Here is a 19,497-nt window from a genome sequence, read left to right on the forward strand (position 1 = left end):
CTTCGTGTGATGTTTGTTCATTTTTACAACATTTTTATGATTATTCATATGGTATAATTATGTGCATCTGTATGACATTATATATATAAATACAGACACATATAAATATATATATATATATATATATATATGTATATACATTTTTATTTTTTCCCCACATGAATCCTTAATATGAGCACACAAATATATTACACATATGTGTGTTCTCCTATGAGTTCATAATATCACAATGAGAATGAAAAGACGTAAGAGACAAAACATATAGACATAAATATACAATTATATATTTAATAAGGAAATATAAAATAGAAAGTGATAATTATTCACCTTAATCTTATTTTTTTCTTTTATTTTTTTGGGGATTATAAAAAAAATTTTATTTAAAACAAAATGTTTTTATAAAAACAATTACACATTAAAAAAAAATAAAAAAAAAATATATATATATATAAATATATATATATATATATATATATATAATTCAAAAGACATGTTAATATTAATAATAATAATAATAATATTATTATTGAAAGAAGAAAGAAAGAAATAGTGTTCTCTCTTTTTCCTTATATAATGAACACATATATTTTTTTTTATTTATATAAGTTAAACTTTGAATTAATAATGACATTACACTTATTATTTTTTTTTTTTTATAGATATTTTGAACGTATGTAATTATTTGCTAATTTATGAGCTAACCTTTTAATTTCATAAAATTTTTCGTCAAATAAATAATCTTGAGTTGCCTTTGAAATTAAATCAAAATCTCGAACATCTTGACTATCTATTTCTATATCACCTATATGTGGCACATTAAATCTAAAATATGTATTTTCTCTGTCAGCTAAACGTTGTAATACTTCCCTATGAGTATCATTTGCTCTTGTTAATAAGTGAGTTGAATTAATTAATATTTCAAAGGTTGATGCTGATTTGCTACTAGTACCAGATTGAGTTAATTTTGTAGGTACCTGACCTGTACCTATTGATACTAATGTATCTAAATCCTCTTTAATAAATGTAGATAAATTTTTATTATTTAATCTTGCACATTCTTCTAAAGCAATCAAAGCAGGATTACTTGCTTTTAATGCACCATCTACTAAATGTATTTCTGGTTTTATATTAATTCCCAACTTTTTTATATCTTCTCCACTTGGCCCTTTTAAATATGTTGGTGCAGAAGCAGTTGCCCATGCAGCTAGCCATAAAGGAACTTTATTTATACCATCATATGATTCTGCATTAATCGAATTATATTTATGTGTATAATTTCTAAGTAAAAATAATTTATATGGCTTATGTTTTACATCAGTTGCTGTTACAAAACAATAAAATTTTTTATAGGATGACATAAATTTATTTCCCATGCGTTCTAAAAATACATCCTTTACATTATTCACATCATATCCTTCAAAAAATATACCACTTATTATATTTCGATTTCCTTCAAAAACCTTCTTTATAGTACTTGGCCACATATTACTAATATCCTGTAAATCAATCTCTCTTAATAAAGCTAAGCTTATTAAACCACCTGCACTTGTACCACATACCATATCAAAACAATCTGTTAATTTTATGTCTTCACTTCCTATTTCTTTTCGTAACTCCGTTTCTAATCTGTTTAAAACAAGTAACGTTGATATGGTTAATATCCCCCCTCCATCCAGCGATAAAATGGACACTCTACAAAATGGGAGAAGTAAATAAATAAAAATAAATAAATAAATATATATATATATATATATGTATATATGTTTGCAGATATGTATTTTCTTATTTTTTATTTTTACGGTTTTTTAAAGGGTGTGTAGGGGTCCCTGGGTATATGATTATACTTTCCACAATAAAGCAACGAATATTTACATAATATACTCATGCCTAAAGACATATATGTATGCACATTTAAATCTAATGTTGCATTATCATATTTGTTATATAAATATATGTACTTTTTTTTTTGGCCTGTAACTCTTATTTGATCTTCTGTTTTGAACGTACACGTATACGTTTCAGTATTATTTTTATCATCATCATCATATATTTTAGAATTCGTATATTTATTTTGTAACATTAAATTTTCATAATAATTAGTATTTTTAACTTTAAAAGTACTACTTCTTCTTCTCTCAGAATTATTTTCATCTAGTAATATATCAGTTTGATCTAAATTATATTTACATATTTTATTTATTTCATTATTTAAATTCGAATTATATGTACTTGTTTCTTCATTCTTATTTTCAGTTTCTTCTTGTTCACTACCTACAGTGTTTAGTACACTCTCTGTATTATCATAACTTGAAGGGTTTCTCTTTTCATATTCCCCACCATCCTTATTCTTTTTTGTTATAAGTTTGTAATCTAACTCCACCTGCATTCTGGACAAGCCAAAATAGATACCATCCCATTTACTCTACAAAAAATAAAATAAAAATAAAATAAAATAATAAAATAAAATAATGAATAAATAATGAATAAATAATGAACTGGTCAGGTAAAAACAAAACAAATACTAAATAAATAATGAACTGGTCAGGTAAAAACAAAAAAAAAATACTAAATATATAATGAACTGGTCAGGTAAAAAAAAAAAAAAATACTAAATAAATAATGAAGTGTTCAGGTAAAATATATATATATATATTAATTTTTACATTGTTATTGTTTTCCACATAGATAGCATAAAAGCCAGCTTTTCTTAGTTTTATGGAATGTCTATTTTCAATTAATTGTCCATCAAATAAATTCAGATAATAATTTTTATTTACAGGAAATAATATGGGATCAATTTGATCAGGATCATTAGATTTAACATTTTCGACATTTTTTATATTATCATTATCAAAATAATTATTTAATATAGTAGAATTTTGTGCTCGGAGTTTAGAATATTCGTTTTCCGCGTTTTTTGTTTCACTTGCACTATACACTTGTTTTTCTCTTTCATATGAATCATCTTTCTCATCATCACTATAATTTTTTGAGAACAAATCAGAATATATATATATCTTATCATCATCATCACTCATTTTTTTTTTTTTTTTTCTAAGTAATGAAATGGTTTTCTTATAGAATAATATATATATGAATGTATATATATATATTAAAGATAGTCTAAAGAATAAATAAATAAATATATATATATATTTATTTATTTATTCTTTAACGGATTATTTATTAATACAACATCATTTAAATCATTCTTTTTAAATAAAAGGAAAGAAAAAATAAATGAATATATATTTCCACAAATTAATTTATGTTACGTACATAAGTATTTTATATTTTTACAATTCCTCTATTTTACTAAAAAAAAAAAAAAAAAAAAAAATTAAATAAATATATACAAATATACAAATTTTCAAAGTCTTGTTAATATCCCCTATCTTTAAGCATAAAAAAAAAATACTCTAAAATAACACAAAAAAAAATTTAAGTCTAATATAATTTACTTTAAAAATATTATATAATAATAAAGCAAATCAAATACATATATATTTTTTTTTATAAATCTAAATGAAATACATAAATATTAAATATAAATATATATATATATTTTATATATATTTAATCTTATAATGAAAATCTATTGAATTACAAACAAAAAAAGAATAATATTTTTTTAATATATACAATTATAGTATTATATTTTTATTATTTTATATTTTTTTTTTTTTATAATTTATATTTGCATATATAATACAATGTTTGAAAACAGGTATAAAAAATACAATAATAATAAAATATATATATATATATATATTTTTTTTTTTTTTACATACTCAATAATTCATATGTTTTTTAAGCATATATGCCCAAAAAAAAAAAATTTTTTTATTTTAAGAATAATAATGTCAAATTAAAAAAAGTTTATTCAATATATTTAAAAATAAAAATATATATATATATATATAATATATAATCCTTTTTTTTTATAATATTGCAAAATTATTTTGTCGCTCATGCATTATTTCATCCATCCCATTATTACTTCATACTTTTTTTTCCTTTTTTTTTTATATTTAATAAAAGAAATATTTTCCTTCCCTCATCTCTTTTTACATTTTTTGTTACAAATACGGAAAAGAAAAAGAAAAGAAATAACATATTATATATATCAATTTAAATTTAAAAAGTAATACGTAAATTATTGAAAATAAAAATTATGAGGTTTTTTTTTATAGGCAAAAAAACAAAAAGAAAACATTAAAACATAAAAATTTATTAAATATACCAAAAAAATAAACTTATATATATTAATAACAAATATATTTCATTTTATTTCTTAAAAACAATTTTGTTATTGTTTCCTTATAATATATATATTATAAATGTATATATATTATATAAGAAAATATAATAATAAAATTAATTATTTTTTCAATGTATGTTCACCACAAATAATGTCATTTATTCTAATACATTAACTTTCTCATATATAGAATCTATTCTTTTCTTCGTATATTGTTTCAGAACTTTTTTTATTTCACTACCTAATGATTTACATGCACATTCACCATAACTTGTTATCTAAAAATAAGGAAATTAAAAAAAATATATAATACATATATATATATATATATATATATATATATAAGAATATACAAAGTAAATATTATATGTTTTATATATCTGCTTACTTCAGCCAAGTTTTTACTATTAAAAAAACTGCCTGCCCCATGATAAAAACAAACAGTCTTTAAATTTAAACATATACCCAATGTTATAGAATTCATTTCATATTTACTTTGATAATATTTTTCTTCCTATATAAATAAAAATAATTATTAAAAAATAAAGGAAATATAAGAACCTTATATGCGTGAAATAGTGTCCATAAATATATATTTACGCAAATAAAAAAAATTAACAATAAAGAAATATTTTTCTTTTTTTTTTTTTTAAATATATTTACCATTCCATCAAGATCTACAAGATGATACATTTTTTTGGTAACTGGACATATTATCGAATTCTTGAAAAAAAAAAAAAAAAAAAAAAATTAATAAATCGTTACTTTTGTATATATAAATTATAATATTTACTATATATATATATATATATATGTATAGATATATTTATTTTTTTTCTTATTACTATATTTATCGATATAATAATATCTTTCATTTGTACTTGTGCCTTTAATAAGGCAAGAGATATACAGGTTAATGTTGCACTTAAACATCCTACGAAAAAAAAAAATATATACAAACAATAAAATATTAATATATACATATATATATATATATATATATATATTTGTGTTCTCATATATAATTAATTTCCATATGCTACCTCCATCATCTTGAATTATCAAACATTTTATTTTAATAGAACACTGCGGATATTTTTCTAATAAAATAATATTTGAAATACATTCAATCAATAAACTCTTTATATCATTATCTCTTTCCTAATAAAAATAAAATATTAATAAAAAAAAAATATATCATATAATCATTTATATTCATAATATCAAAGGGTTATATAAATATTATGAACAAAACCAAAAAAAAAAAATATGAACGGTTCAGGAAAAAAAAAAAAAAAAAAAAAAAAAAAAAAAAAAAAAATCATATTATATATATATATATATTACCCTATCGCTAGCTCCTATTGTGTTAATATTCAAACTTTTGACGTCTAAAAAAACTTTCCCCTTACTATAAGTTGCGTATTTTGAATCTGGATTAGGACCATATCTACAAATAATAAATAAAACAAATATGTAATTATATACACTTTATGATATTATACAAACAAATTTATATTCTTTCAATTTTAATATTTACACAGTGGTTAATATTTTTGTATTCCCCAATGAATAGAAACATGAAGAACCATAGTTTTCATCTTCTCCTAATTTGATAACTAAGAAAAAAAAAAAATATATATATATATATATATATTTATTTATTTATTTTATTATATATAATATATATTGTTTTATATTTTTATTTTAATTTTAAAAAATTACACATATCCCGGATTTCGTTATTCTTGCGATTGTTTATCCTTTTGAAACTTCCATTATTCAAATTTTCTTCATAAATTTTCTCAAATTTACTCTTGCAATTGAAATGTGGTAATGGAGCTCTATACTTCGACATTTATACAAATAACTTTATATTAATGTTTAACGGACCGTTCAATATATATGGTATTTTTATTTTGGGTTTCGTTTTTTTTATATTCCTATTTTTTTTTTTTTTTTTTTTTTTTTGGAAATATCTACCATATTTTTTGTTAACATATATATAAATATATTAAATAAAAATATATACTAACATAATATTACAAATTTATAAATATATTTAACAGAATTATTAATATAATAATATATTAGTAAATCTCCATATATAATACAAAAACAAAATAGGAAATAAAAAAAAATATATATATATATATATATATATATATAGTAATAATATCAAAATATATTTTTTGTAAAAAATAAATTTAATTTTAATTTTATTTTTTTCAATATTAAAAATTTTCAATTAAATATATACCTTATATATATTTTTTTTTTGAAGAAATATTTATTATATTATTCTTTTATATATATATATATATATATATATATATAAATCAAACTGTATATATATTTTTTTTTTTATTTACTAAAATTTTTTACTTTATATATAAATTATTTATTTATTTTATGATAAAAAAATATGCGCGATACAACATTTTTCAAATTAATATATGTACAATAAAAATAGAATAGATTTTTTTCTTGCTTCTATATATAATAATGTTTTTAAAAGGATACACCTCTAATGTGGTTCTAATTATATTAACATATTTCATTCTACTAACAAAAGAAGAAAAAAATATAAAAAAAAATATCTCTGGATATTGTTTTTTGAATTTTGGATTAAAAAAAAATGCAATAATAAAAAAAAGAGAGAAGAAAAATTTGAAATTATTTTCTTATAATGGTATAAGAATAGGTCAAGGTTATGATATCCACAAAATAAAAGTTTTAGATGAAGAATATAATAATACTAATGCGAATAATGATGTTAATAAAAATGAACAATCATTTAAAACCTTAACCTTAGGAGGAGTTAAAATAAATAATGTTTTAGTTTTATCACATAGTGATGGTGATATAATATATCATTCAATAGTTGATTCAATTTTAGGTGCCTTAGGTTTTTTAGATATAGGAACCTTATTTCCTGATAAAGATGAAAAAAATAAAAATAAAAACTCGGCTATATTCTTAAGATATGCTAGACTTTTAATATATAAAAGAAATTATAATATTGGGAACGTGGATATTAATGTAATAGCAGAAGTTCCAAAAATAAACAACATCAGAAAAAATATTATAAAAAATATATCAACAGTGTTAAATATTGACGAATCGCAAATATCTGTTAAAGGTAAAAAAAAAAAGAAACATATAAAATTTGCAAAGATAGAAGTATTAAAATATCAGTTATGAATTTATATAATTATCTGTTCATATATATATATATATATATATATATTTATTTATTTATTTATATTTATTTCTATTTTGTTGGTAAATATTTTCTTTCTATAGGCAAAACTCATGAGAAAGTAGGAGTAATTGGTGAGAAAAAAGCAATCGAATGCTTTGCCAATATTTTGTTAATACCTAAAAATTCATAATTTCTTTTTTTTTTTTTTTTTTTTTATGTAAAACGTTTTTAATTAAAATACAATTATTAATGTTCTTTTCTTTAATTTAAAAAAAAAAAAAAAAAAAAAAAAAAAAAATTATTAAGTAATATACTTCTATTGATTATATACTCATAAGAATAAAAATATTTATACTACCATATAAATAATAAAATATATAAAAAAGACCACATTGTGTTATTGTTTCTATATAATATATTCTTCAGGTCTAACTGTGTTTTCCCCTACTATTATATATATTAAATTTATTCTGGAGAATTATATTGTAAAATAGCATATCTAAAAAAAAAAAAAAATATATATATAAATTATATTAACGGTTCAGAAATTTTCCTCTAATTTTTGCATGAACAGTTCATATATTTATATAAACTTTACATGTACAATACATAAAAATAAAAATATGTGTATGAATGTACATACAAAAAAAACAATTTTGTGAATAAAATGTGTTAATATATATTTAGCCATTTTTTATTTTTTATTTATTATTTATTATTCTTTTATTTTTGTATTTTTACTCTCCATAATTACTCCAATCAGGATTATTTTGATTCAACTCTTGAACAGTTTTTTCATCAATTCCACAACTAAGAGAGAAAAAATATACATATATATATATATATAAATACATATCCGTTTTATGGATAGACTCCCATAAATGTAATACACATGAATAATGAACAATTTTTTCATTTTACCCCAGAGGCGATTTTAAACATCGTAAGGCAATAACTTTAAAAGGAAAATAATTCAAAATATCTTTGTGTGATGTAGAAAAGTCGTAACTTAAATCACCTAAACATCTTCTATAGTTTGCATCTCCTTTAAAGCATACGAAAGAACTTTTTTCTAATTCTTTCAACAAGTTTTTAGACATTACCCAGTACGGAAGAGGTATGTTCCAATATATATCATCCTATTATAATTTGAAAAAATAAAATAAAATGAAAAAAAAAAAAAAAAATTTACATCACGTAAAAGCTTAATTTTTTTTTTTTTTTTTTTTCTTTCTTTTTACCCTTATTTTCCATTTTTGCAATTCTATTAATTCTTTCCATTTATTGGCCATAAACTTAGTATTTGGATACTATAAAAATAAAAAAAAAAAAATCAAAGGAAATTCAAAAATAATATTATATATAATAGCTTTATAAATATAGTTTTATAAATTTTTTTTTTTTTTTTTTTTTGTTTATTATTATATCTTTTATTTTTACCTTTTCATCATTACACAAAACATTTAAAGTATAATGAATATCTTTTGTCATCGTATCAGATACAAATAAAGGGAACTTCTTCACATGGATGGTTATCTCCTCAAAGTAATGTGTCAAAAAGTATAAAAGACAAAAATCTGTTATAAATTCTACTCCCATATTGTCCAACACGATATCAAATCTTTTGTGTTTCTAAAATGAATAAATAAAAATATATATATATATATATATATATATACATACATTTTTATATATTATATACAAATGTTGGAAATATTTTATAAAGAATACATATATTTCTTTTTACCTGCACAGTTATATCCTTATAAATATCATTTATGTCGTTACATAAAATATTTTCCATATAAAAACTATTGTATAACTTATCAATATCATTTGTATCAAAACAAAATTGTTTTTCTCTTAATGTTTTTTTCTTTATATCTTTTTCCTGAACATTATGTTGTTCAGTTTTATTTTTCGTTGGATTCCAACTAAGATCAAATTGGTTAGCCCATAAAGCATAATAAAAAAAAACGGAAAAAATTTTCTTTTCTTGATTTTTCTCATATAATTCAATTAATGTTTTTGCACAGGTACATATATTTTCTATTATAACTTTATTACAGTTTATAGAATCTTGTTTTTCATATTGAAAAAAATCATAATTCGTTTTTTCAAAATCATATGCACAACAAAGATATCTATAAAAATAATATTCATTAAATAACCAAGAACTGTCAATAATTTTCATATTCTTATTAATATGATATGACAAGAGAAATGTCCATATTTTTTCATCTACATTACATTTCAACGTTTCATGTGTATTTTTATCTGCATTTATAAACAATTCTCTTAATCTTTCTAATTTATTATCAATATTGTTTTTCTTTGTATATTCCATATTTTGATCTTCCATACGTTTAAGTATACTCTTAGGTATTCTCCTAATAATTGTATCATTTTCCTAAAATTAAAATTAGAAAGTTAATAGTATATAATGTATTTCTATGTATATATGTACATATTTATTATTTTACTTATTTTATTTTTTCAGCATATAAACAAACCATTGAATTTTCTTTTTCGCAAGTTAAAATGGCAGGAAGATTTTCATTTTCATTTTTTAGGTATACATACTCCTCTTTAAAATTATCATAAAAAGCTTTAAAATACATCTTTATCAATTTATATGAATATAAACATAAATATATATAAATATATATATATATATATATATATATATAATTAAAAGTTGTTATTTTAATTTACAATTTTTGACAAAATTAAAAAATGCTTATATGCATTAAAATGGTATTCTTTTTATATATGATAGAATTTTATAGAATCTTTTCGACACTTAAAAATAAATATATATATAATATTTATACTTAAAATTATTTTTTTATTTTATAAATTATTTTTTTAATTTTCTTTAAAAATAATATGAATTGTTCAGGCAAAAAATACATATTTCATTCCTTCTTGAAATACAATACAATACAATAAATGAAGAAAAAAAAACATATGCATATATATAATTATATATCAAGTTGTATCTTTTATAATTTACAAAATTAAAGGGAAAAAAAATATTTTTTTCTTAATATTACATACATGCATTAATAACAAAAAAAAAAAAAAAAAAAAAAAAAAAAAAAGAAAGAAGTATGCATATATTTATATATATATATATATATATATTTATTTATTTAATATTTATATACTTATAATAATATATACATTAATTTTTACCTTTTGTTGATTTTATTTTTCATATTAATATAAGGAACTCCATACGGATAAGTAACTGTCATATTATATTGTTGATGTATAGTGCCACTTGTTATATCAGCAGATGTAAATAAAAAATTATTTAATATTTCATGGTTTTTTAAATTATAAGCATTTGGTAAAAATTTTGGTCTTAAATAAGATATAAATTTATAAGGTGGGAATGAACTATTAGTTGCATATATATTATTTGATATTGAATTATTATCATTTTCAATATTAGTATCATATTCAAGATTCATATTTTTATTATTATACATTTTGTTATTTTCATTAAGATTTTCAAATGTGACATTATTATAACCAGGTAATAATAAATTATTTGTCTCCTTATTATTATCATAATATTTTTTATTAAAAATGTCTGTATTCTTATCATAAGTAGCTTCTATAAAATATGGAGATGACATTTTTTCGTCCTTACAAATATACCCATTATTTATTGTTTCAACAGTATTATCTTGAAATATATTTGTTTCTGTTTCTTGTGTATTTTTTTCTATATTTTTTTTGTCATGAAATGTTATCATTTCATCACCATTGTCATTCATATGTATTTGTCCTTTGGTTATATTATCATCACCATTTTTTTCTAATCTTATCATATTTTCATTTTGTTCTATACCATTTTTATTTTTTTCTTTTTCATTTGATGATGATACAGATGACATATGTTCCTCCAATATATTTTGATCTTCTTCACACTTCATTATAATGTCTATATTTCTTTTTAATGAATTTAAATTTTTGATAATTTTGTTTTTTTTCTTTCTTATGAATTTTTCAGGTTGTGCTAATACATTTCCTAACTTATAAGTTTTTTTATTTACGTTAGATGTATTAAAATTGTTTGAAGAATTTGTTTTGTTTTTTTTCTGAATATTTTTTGGAAATATGTTGGAACTCTTTTTCTCATTTATATTATTATTATTATTATTATTATTATTAATATTAATATTATCATTATTTGTATATAATTTATCTACATAATTTATCAACTTACTACCATTTATATTATTAATTACATTTTGTTTGTCCTTACTTTTTTTTTTTTCAAAAAATTTCAAGTTACTATTATTTAAAGTAATTTCGCTAGATGGCAATTTATTTAAAAGGCTAGATTTTTTACTGGAATATGATTTTTTAGAATCATATTTGGTTGTAAAGCTATTCTTCTTTTCGGATATATTTTTCTTCTCATTTATAACATGTCGTGCATGAGTATCTCCAGATAGCTTTATGTTATTTCTTTTTGAAAAAGAATTTGATGTATTGTTACTTGTACCTTTTTTATTTAAATTATTCTTTTCTTTGCGCACAATAATATTTTTTATTATTTTTTTTTTATCTAAATTCTCTTTCTTCAGTTTAAAAAAAACAGATGCCTCGTTTTTTTTTGAAGAATTCTTATTTTTTTCGCTACTGGAATTAGACAAATTCCCTTTTATAGTAACACTCACATTCATTTGGAAAAATTAAATGAATATAAAAATAAAAATATATATATATGTATACCTTTTTTTTTGTGGTGTATATATTCAAATGTTTCTTTACAGTATTTATATATATATTATTAGTTTATCCTTAATTTTGAGATGAAATTTTTTTGAAAACACAAATTAGTTATGAATACATAAATTTTAGCAAGAGGAAATCATATCATATATTTTCATTTGTCCTACTACACCGGGATATTTATAAACTTTATAAATGAATAGAAAAATATAAAAAAAGCAAAAGTTTATATAATTCAAAATATAATATAACAAAGTTTTTTTAAAACATGTTTTAATTTTTTTTTTGGAAAAAATGGACAAAAAATTATAATATAGCACATGGTATACTTGTGGACATCTTTATTTTATTTTATTTTATTTTTTATTTTTCATTTTATTTTTTTAATTTGTGCTTCTTAATTTTTCAAATTAAAACATGATGAAACAACTACCTAATAAGTTTTAAAATAACATCCATATTTTCATGTTTAAAATGTGTGCAAAATGGATAATTAAAAATACATAATAAATAAATGAATTATATGAGGATATATAACTAAAAATAATAAACTTACTCACATATGGGTGAATAATATAAACGTTTCTAATAGACAAATAAAAAATCTTAGATCCGTTTGACAACAAAAGAAAAAAAAAAAAAAAATATAAAAAAAGAAACAATCCTTTTCTATCAATTCTATATAAAAGTTCAAAAAGGGAATAAATATAAAATATAAAATATAAAAAGACAAATAATATGATTGAAAATTAGCTAGCTACTTAAAAAAAAAAAAAAAAATCCGTATGAACGTTATGACTTGTTCATATAAATAATTTTACCTAAATATTATATACATATAATTAATTATATCAATTATATATATATAAAGAGAGCGTGCTTAAATTTTTTTTTATTTTTTATTTTTCTTTCACTAAATATTTATAATAATCTATATATAATTGCATATGTTAATGTGGAATAATTTGTCTTATAATATTATCTGACATGTTAGCAATTTTAAATGAGACTTAATCTAAACAAAAATATATATATATATTAATTTGTGTATTATTATGTTGAATATTTGTAACTAATGTTTCATATACCAAATAAATAATTTAAAAAATGCTTTTATTTTCGAATAGCTTTATATATTAAAGTCTTTTTAAAAAATTAAAACAAGTTTTTACAAAAATAAAACAAAAATGAAACAAATAAAAAAAAAATATATATATAAGACAGAGATAAAATAAACATTCATAATATAAATATATATATATATATATATATATTTATATTTGTGTATTTTTTTTTTTTTTTTTTTTTTTAATTAAAACATATTAATTTAATTATCAGTCAACCCTAATTTTTTTAGGCTTCTTTTTTCTCCTCTTTCTGATATTTTTAAATTCATAAAAATAAGAGAGAATATTGAAATTTTGTACTTCTTTTAAAGGCTTGGAAGGAAGTATAGAAAAATCTACGAAATAATCATCATAGGCACAATACTTTTCAAAAGTCTGCAAATAATATTAAAAATTTATATACATATATATATATATTTATTTATTTATATACTTTTTTTTCCCCTTTTAACAAAATATCTTACCTGTGTAAAAAATGGGAAAAGAAACAATAAGAGCATTATAAATACCCAGAAAAATATTGAAAAAAAGACCCATCCCTTTGGTATTATTTTGACTTTTTCTTTTATTTCATTGCTATAAAAAATACCATCAGCAAATTCAATAAAAGCAGAAAGTAAAATAGAGGTCCCTATATATTTTATACATATAGACCAAACTATGGAAATATTTCCTATGAAAACATTTCCACTGATAATTCTTTGTAGTTCTTTTCTTAAGGTTTCTATATTTCCAATGTATAGTATATATAATATATTCTAAAGAAATAAATAAAGAATAAAATTATATGTATGTAATAATTATATGAATTGCTATTTTTCCAAGAATAAACCCTATTGTTTCTTTTTTTTTTTTTTCTTTTTTTTTTTTTTGAATATACTTTACCTTATATGTAGTTCTATTATAAAAAATTTCTAGGTCTCCTTTATTTAAGTATACTTCTGCTTTTAAGACTAGCAATGCAAATATTGTGCTTATCAAAAATATGAGTATTCTACATAAATATAATACATACACATGGTACGTTAAATAATTGAATATTATGCTGACCATTATGTTTAATACCCAATAGGTTATATTGAAAAATAGCACACCTACATAAAAAATAAAATAAAATAATAAAATAGGTATATTCTTATATTGTCATATTGTCATATTGCTGTGAATATATAAAATAAGAACACATCCACACATATATATATATATATATATATAATGTGCCATTTTTTGTGTACGAATAGACAAATAAGATATTAATTTACACACATATTATATATACAATATGATAAAATCATATAATTTATTATATATAAGACAAAATGCATATTTTACTTTTAGTCGTTAAATTTTTAAATTGATATTCGGTGTTATAAAACCAGCCTAATATTATACAGATAAGAAGAGATACAAATACTCTACCATTTTCTGATATAGTAAAATTTAAAAACCAGATAATATTCTTAGCATCCGAATTTGATATAAAAAAAGAAGAAATAAAAAATAAAATAGACAGTAATAATATGATATTCCTCTTTTTAATATTTTTACAAAATTTAAAATCTTTTATGGTCATAACAATAACTTCACATTGTATGGCTAGTGAAGCGCATGACAAAACTGCATAAGACCCATAATAAAGCATGCACAACGTTTTCTATAAATTCAAAAGGGTAGTTATGTATATGTGGACAAAGGGGACACACATAAATATAAACATATATATATATATATATATATATATATATATATATTGTATATTTTATGAGTATCGATTGATATAATATATTGGAGTGTTCTTATTTTTATTTTTATTTTCATTTTTTTTGTAAAGATAAAATATATTTTCTTTTTTACCTCCATTTTTTTTAAATATGTAAAACCAACTGGAAAAAGAATAAATGAACAGTCACTTCTTGAGAATTCTAAAATATCAACAAAGTGAGAATTCAGACTTTTAGATATGAAACCAATAACAGCAACTATAAATAGATAAAATATTTATATATATATGTGAACATATATATGTATATATATTTGTGTATATATGTATGTATACATTTAATGGTTGTATATTTTTCTATTTCGAAAAATATTCTATTCTATTCTTTTTTTCTTTTTCCTTTTTTTTTTTTTTTATGTTCTAACTAGCTGAGAAAAACATAAGAGACGATATGATGGAATTCCATGTAGTGATAGCATATCCATCAAAAGCTAAGTTAGTTCCAATTCTGAAAAAAAAAAATAAAATAAAAAATAAAATAAAATAAATATCAAAATATAAATATAATTTTAATACATATTATAACTAAAATGTTCATGTGTTTGGATTTTATATATATGTTATTTTATTTTTGAAAGTGCTTGCCTCGTTTTTGTGGCTAAGGAAGAATAAATACCCATGCCTATGGAGAGCTCATAAAGGGCAAATGATACACACTGGGACCATATGGACGAATAAGTATATAAGTAAGAGAAATTCCAAGACTCTGAAAAAAAAACAAAAAATAAAAAATAAAAACATACAGACATGTTAATTGAAACTCATACATAATTATATATATATATATATATATATGTATGTATGTTTGTATGTATGTATGTATGTGCGCTTGTGTATTTATCATTTTGTACTTAAGACGTGGGAATAAGCCTGTGAAGCACTATTCAAGTTAATCATAGTAGCAAATTGAGTTATTGATAAAAATCCTATCAATAAAAGAACAAGAGCTGCTGAGAATGCAAAGTTTGTTAATCCAAAAAGTTGAAAACTGGTTACTAGGAAATTACATATGCAAAGAAAAATAAGTGAATCTTTATCAAAATAGGAATCTCCATTTGAAAATATATTAATATAATTTTTATGATCACTAATATTTAATAAGAAATTATATAGCTTATTATTTGGAAAGAATTTTTTATGATATATTAAAAAAGCTTTTCCTATGCTATTAGGTACACATGCAGATAATTGTTTAGAAAATAAGCATAAAGGTCTATGACTATGACAATTAACAAAATCATTTTTGAAGTCAGTACAGAATTTGATTTCTTCTTTATTTAATTTCCATGGAAGATCTTTTTTAAAACAGTTAATTAAATAAATAAAATATTCAGATGCTGTTCTATAACTATTAATATAACTATTAATAAGACATGCTAATACCATTAAAAATCCAACAGATGCACATGGTTTTAATAATCTATAGAATATAAAAGGTGTTGATGTTCTAACTAATTGTCCTATATATAATTCAAATGTTAATATAGGATGACAAACAAAAAAATAACATAAAATATATGGTACTATAAATATAACACCATGCCATGTAGACATTAAAAACCATATTGTTTCAATATTTCCTACTCCTATAGCTATAGTTAATCCTAATAAAAATAAAGAAAATCTTTCTAACCAATAACCATTATTTAATTGACAATTTAACCAATTTAATATTTTTACATTTACTGTTTTTAAAGTTTTAGGATTCTCAAATAAATCACTTAATTGTGTAATCTGATCAGGTGTATATCTTAATTTTATTAATTGTTCAAGGAAATTTTCTTCTTTCTCATTATAACTATTAGATTCACTCATACTATTTAATTCTTTGATATCAGTAAGTAAATCTGTATTATTATTATTATAATTATTATTATATATTTCTTCTTCATTACGTTTGCATATATAATTATGTCCTTCATTTGTATATTTTAATGATTTTTTTCTATTACTTATGTCATTACCATTTTTTAAATTTGTTTTACCTTTTCCAAATAATTCTTTATATTTTTTATAAAATATAATACTCTGTTCTTTTTTTCTTTTATCATACAAAGCTTGAGTATATTTAAGATGAATCAAATTATAATCCTCAATATTTATATCATCGTCAATTTCTTCTAAGAATACCTCATCAAATTCTTTATCTTTATCGTCCATTTTATTTTTATAACTGCACACATCTTTGGAATTTTCCTTATAAATATAATTTTCATCATCATTATTATTATAACTTTTATATTTTATACTATTATGTTTTTTTTTTTTTTTATCTTCCATGTTCATGTTATCTATATAATATTTTGTTTTCTTTTCATTCTTAATATATTCACTCTTAACACTTTTATCATTCATATATATGTCATTAATATATTTGTCATTTGTATTATCATTATCTATGTAATCCATATACTCAACGTCGTCACCAAAATAATGTCCCCCTTTCAAGTCCCTCTTCATGTTATAATACAAATCATTACGATACTTTTTTTTTATATATACATTTCTATTATTATATAAATTTAAAGCCTGGTTATATATATTTTCTTGTTCATAGCTTCTAGCATAATTAGATTTTTTTATATAATCCATATATGTGTCTATATTATTATAATTATGTATATTACTACTTTTGTAGTAAGTATTTTTATCACTAAAATTTATAGATTCCTCATATAAAATGGATCGAATCTTTTTAATAGATAAATCTTCAGAATTTGCATTTACGCAATTCTTATCATCTTCATTAGATTCTTCGTTACTAGTACGAGTGAAGCTCGATCTTATCTTTTTTGACATCTCAAAATGGGCAAATCGAAAAATAAAATATTATATATATATATATATATATTATGTGTAATACCTTTATTATTATATATTACTCTTTATATTATTTTTTTTTGGAGGTAAATTTTATTCATGGCTATATATTTTTATAATGCACTATCATATAATCTAAAGAATAAAATAAATAATCATTTAGATATATATAAAAATAGAGCAATTTTTTTTTTTTTAAATAAAATGGTAGCATTTGTCTAATAATTATATATAATTTTATCATACACAACCAAACAAAAAATTAAATATACAATATAAAATAATAATAATGAAATAAAAAAAAATTCTTTAATTCTTAAAAAAATAAAATAAAATAAAAATATGTATAATGTTAGTCTCTGCACGATTTGTATTATTAAAAATATATATATATATATATATATATATATATATATATATATTCAAAAATAAATGCATACATAAATATATAAAAATATATATATTTTTTAAATATATATTATTTGTATTTACTCATTTGGTAGTGCACTCTTCCTTTTCGTTATGATCTTAAGGAAATATAAAAAAATTAAATATACATATATATAACCTTGCAACATGGGGGACAAAAAAAAAAAAAAAATAAATAAATAAATAAATAAAATATGTCACTATGGTAGTACATGTAAAAAGATATATAATCAAAAAATTATACTTCACATATATATATATATATTTTCAAATGTACGTTAAATTGGTTATACCTACCAATAAATATATCAAACTCTTATAGTTAATTTTATAAAAGACAATAAAATAATTATAAGGTTAAAATAATATTATCAAAAAGATCTTTATTAAATAAGTTGTTAACAAAAAAAAAAAAATAATAATAATAAATAAATAAAATAAAACAAATAAAAAAAATACATTATAATATGTACCTTTAAAATATACTTTTTATATAAAACAATTCATCACAAATATAAGGAAATATAAATGAATAGGTAATAAAAAAAAAAAAAAAAAAAAAAAAAAAAAAAAAAAAAAATAATTATACACATAAATTTAATATATAATATATACATAATATATATATAAAATATACACCCTTTATAATCATTTGTCAATTTATCATATACACCCAATACCAAATTGTGCCTCCCATTAATTAAACGTATAACTCAAAACTTCATTTATTATATTATTATAATTATTTTCTTGCCTCATTCGATTACTCTCACTATTATTTATTTTATCCTTTGATATCTCATTACAAAATTCATCACTATAATCACTACACTCTCTTTCTCGTTCATCCATAGAATTTATATCATTCGTATTTAATACAGACACATACTTGTTTAAACTTTCAATGGTATCCATATATTCATCATCTAGTATTTCATACGCTGTCAAGCCATTACTCATTTTAGTCGTAGGAACGATAATATCCTTTCCTTTTTTCATATATACAAAATTTATACCATTATTTTGATTGCTATTTGAAGAATCTGATGAAGATAAAATAGAACCATCATAAGTTGATGGTGGTACCTTTGGGTTTTCCTCGTCTTTTATATTATATATATTA

At 19.7% G+C, this 19,497-nt stretch overlaps 7 protein-coding genes across 7 annotated transcripts in view; 1 reads left to right on the top strand and 6 right to left on the bottom strand.

Annotated features, from left to right (window-relative positions):
* Positions 1-653: 653 nt before the first annotated feature.
* PADL01_0207800 (phospholipase A2, putative) lies at positions 654-3,038 on the bottom strand (the record flags this gene model as incomplete). The annotated part of the gene is made up of 3 exons (XM_028681747.1): positions 654-1,692; positions 1,800-2,422; positions 2,664-3,038. The coding sequence occupies 3 exons, from the start codon at positions 3,036-3,038 to the stop codon at positions 654-656; spliced, it is 2,037 nt and encodes a 678-aa protein (XP_028536322.1).
* Positions 3,039-4,419: 1,381 nt separating this feature from the next.
* PADL01_0207900 (3'exoribonuclease, putative) lies at positions 4,420-6,119 on the bottom strand (the record flags this gene model as incomplete). The annotated part of the gene is made up of 8 exons (XM_028681758.1): positions 4,420-4,539; positions 4,650-4,775; positions 4,925-4,984; positions 5,107-5,195; positions 5,305-5,422; positions 5,609-5,711; positions 5,802-5,880; positions 5,987-6,119. 8 exons carry the CDS (start codon positions 6,117-6,119, stop codon positions 4,420-4,422), a joined length of 828 nt encoding a protein of 275 aa, XP_028536323.1.
* Positions 6,120-6,766: 647 nt separating this feature from the next.
* PADL01_0208000 (2C-methyl-D-erythritol 2,4-cyclodiphosphate synthase) lies at positions 6,767-7,656 on the top strand (the record flags this gene model as incomplete). Its single annotated transcript, XM_028681769.1, has 2 exons — positions 6,767-7,403; positions 7,568-7,656. The coding sequence occupies 2 exons, from the start codon at positions 6,767-6,769 to the stop codon at positions 7,654-7,656; spliced, it is 726 nt and encodes a 241-aa protein (XP_028536324.1).
* A 275-nt stretch (positions 7,657-7,931) lies between these two features.
* On the bottom strand, positions 7,932-10,087 carry PADL01_0208100 (conserved protein, unknown function; the record flags this gene model as incomplete). The annotated part of the gene is made up of 7 exons (XM_028681782.1): positions 7,932-7,965; positions 8,208-8,276; positions 8,388-8,605; positions 8,708-8,776; positions 8,907-9,098; positions 9,214-9,876; positions 9,980-10,087. The coding sequence occupies 7 exons, from the start codon at positions 10,085-10,087 to the stop codon at positions 7,932-7,934; spliced, it is 1,353 nt and encodes a 450-aa protein (XP_028536325.1).
* Positions 10,088-10,660: 573 nt separating this feature from the next.
* On the bottom strand, positions 10,661-12,169 carry PADL01_0208200 (conserved Plasmodium protein, unknown function; the record flags this gene model as incomplete). Its single annotated transcript, XM_028681793.1, has 1 exon — positions 10,661-12,169. The coding sequence occupies one exon, from the start codon at positions 12,167-12,169 to the stop codon at positions 10,661-10,663; it is 1,509 nt and encodes a 502-aa protein (XP_028536326.1).
* A 1,383-nt stretch (positions 12,170-13,552) lies between these two features.
* PADL01_0208300 (transporter,putative) lies at positions 13,553-17,924 on the bottom strand (the record flags this gene model as incomplete). Its single annotated transcript, XM_028681804.1, has 8 exons — positions 13,553-13,720; positions 13,855-14,103; positions 14,231-14,439; positions 14,678-14,999; positions 15,200-15,324; positions 15,491-15,573; positions 15,711-15,831; positions 15,977-17,924. The coding sequence occupies 8 exons, from the start codon at positions 17,922-17,924 to the stop codon at positions 13,553-13,555; spliced, it is 3,225 nt and encodes a 1,074-aa protein (XP_028536327.1).
* A 1,146-nt stretch (positions 17,925-19,070) lies between these two features.
* The window catches only part of PADL01_0208400 (RING zinc finger protein, putative), a gene marked incomplete at both ends in the record, with an annotated part of 1,707 nt that continues 1,280 nt past the window's right edge, over positions 19,071-19,497 (bottom strand). Inside the window, one exon of the mRNA XM_028681815.1 lies at positions 19,071-19,497. This exon is cut by the window's right edge and continues 1,280 nt beyond it. Coding sequence (XP_028536328.1) covers positions 19,071-19,497 — 427 coding nt within the window.

Source organism: Plasmodium sp. gorilla clade G2 (genome assembly GCF_900097015.1).
Source record: "Plasmodium sp. gorilla clade G2 genome assembly, chromosome: 2".
Taxonomy (NCBI): Eukaryota; Apicomplexa; class Aconoidasida; order Haemosporida; family Plasmodiidae; genus Plasmodium; species Plasmodium adleri (nom. inval.).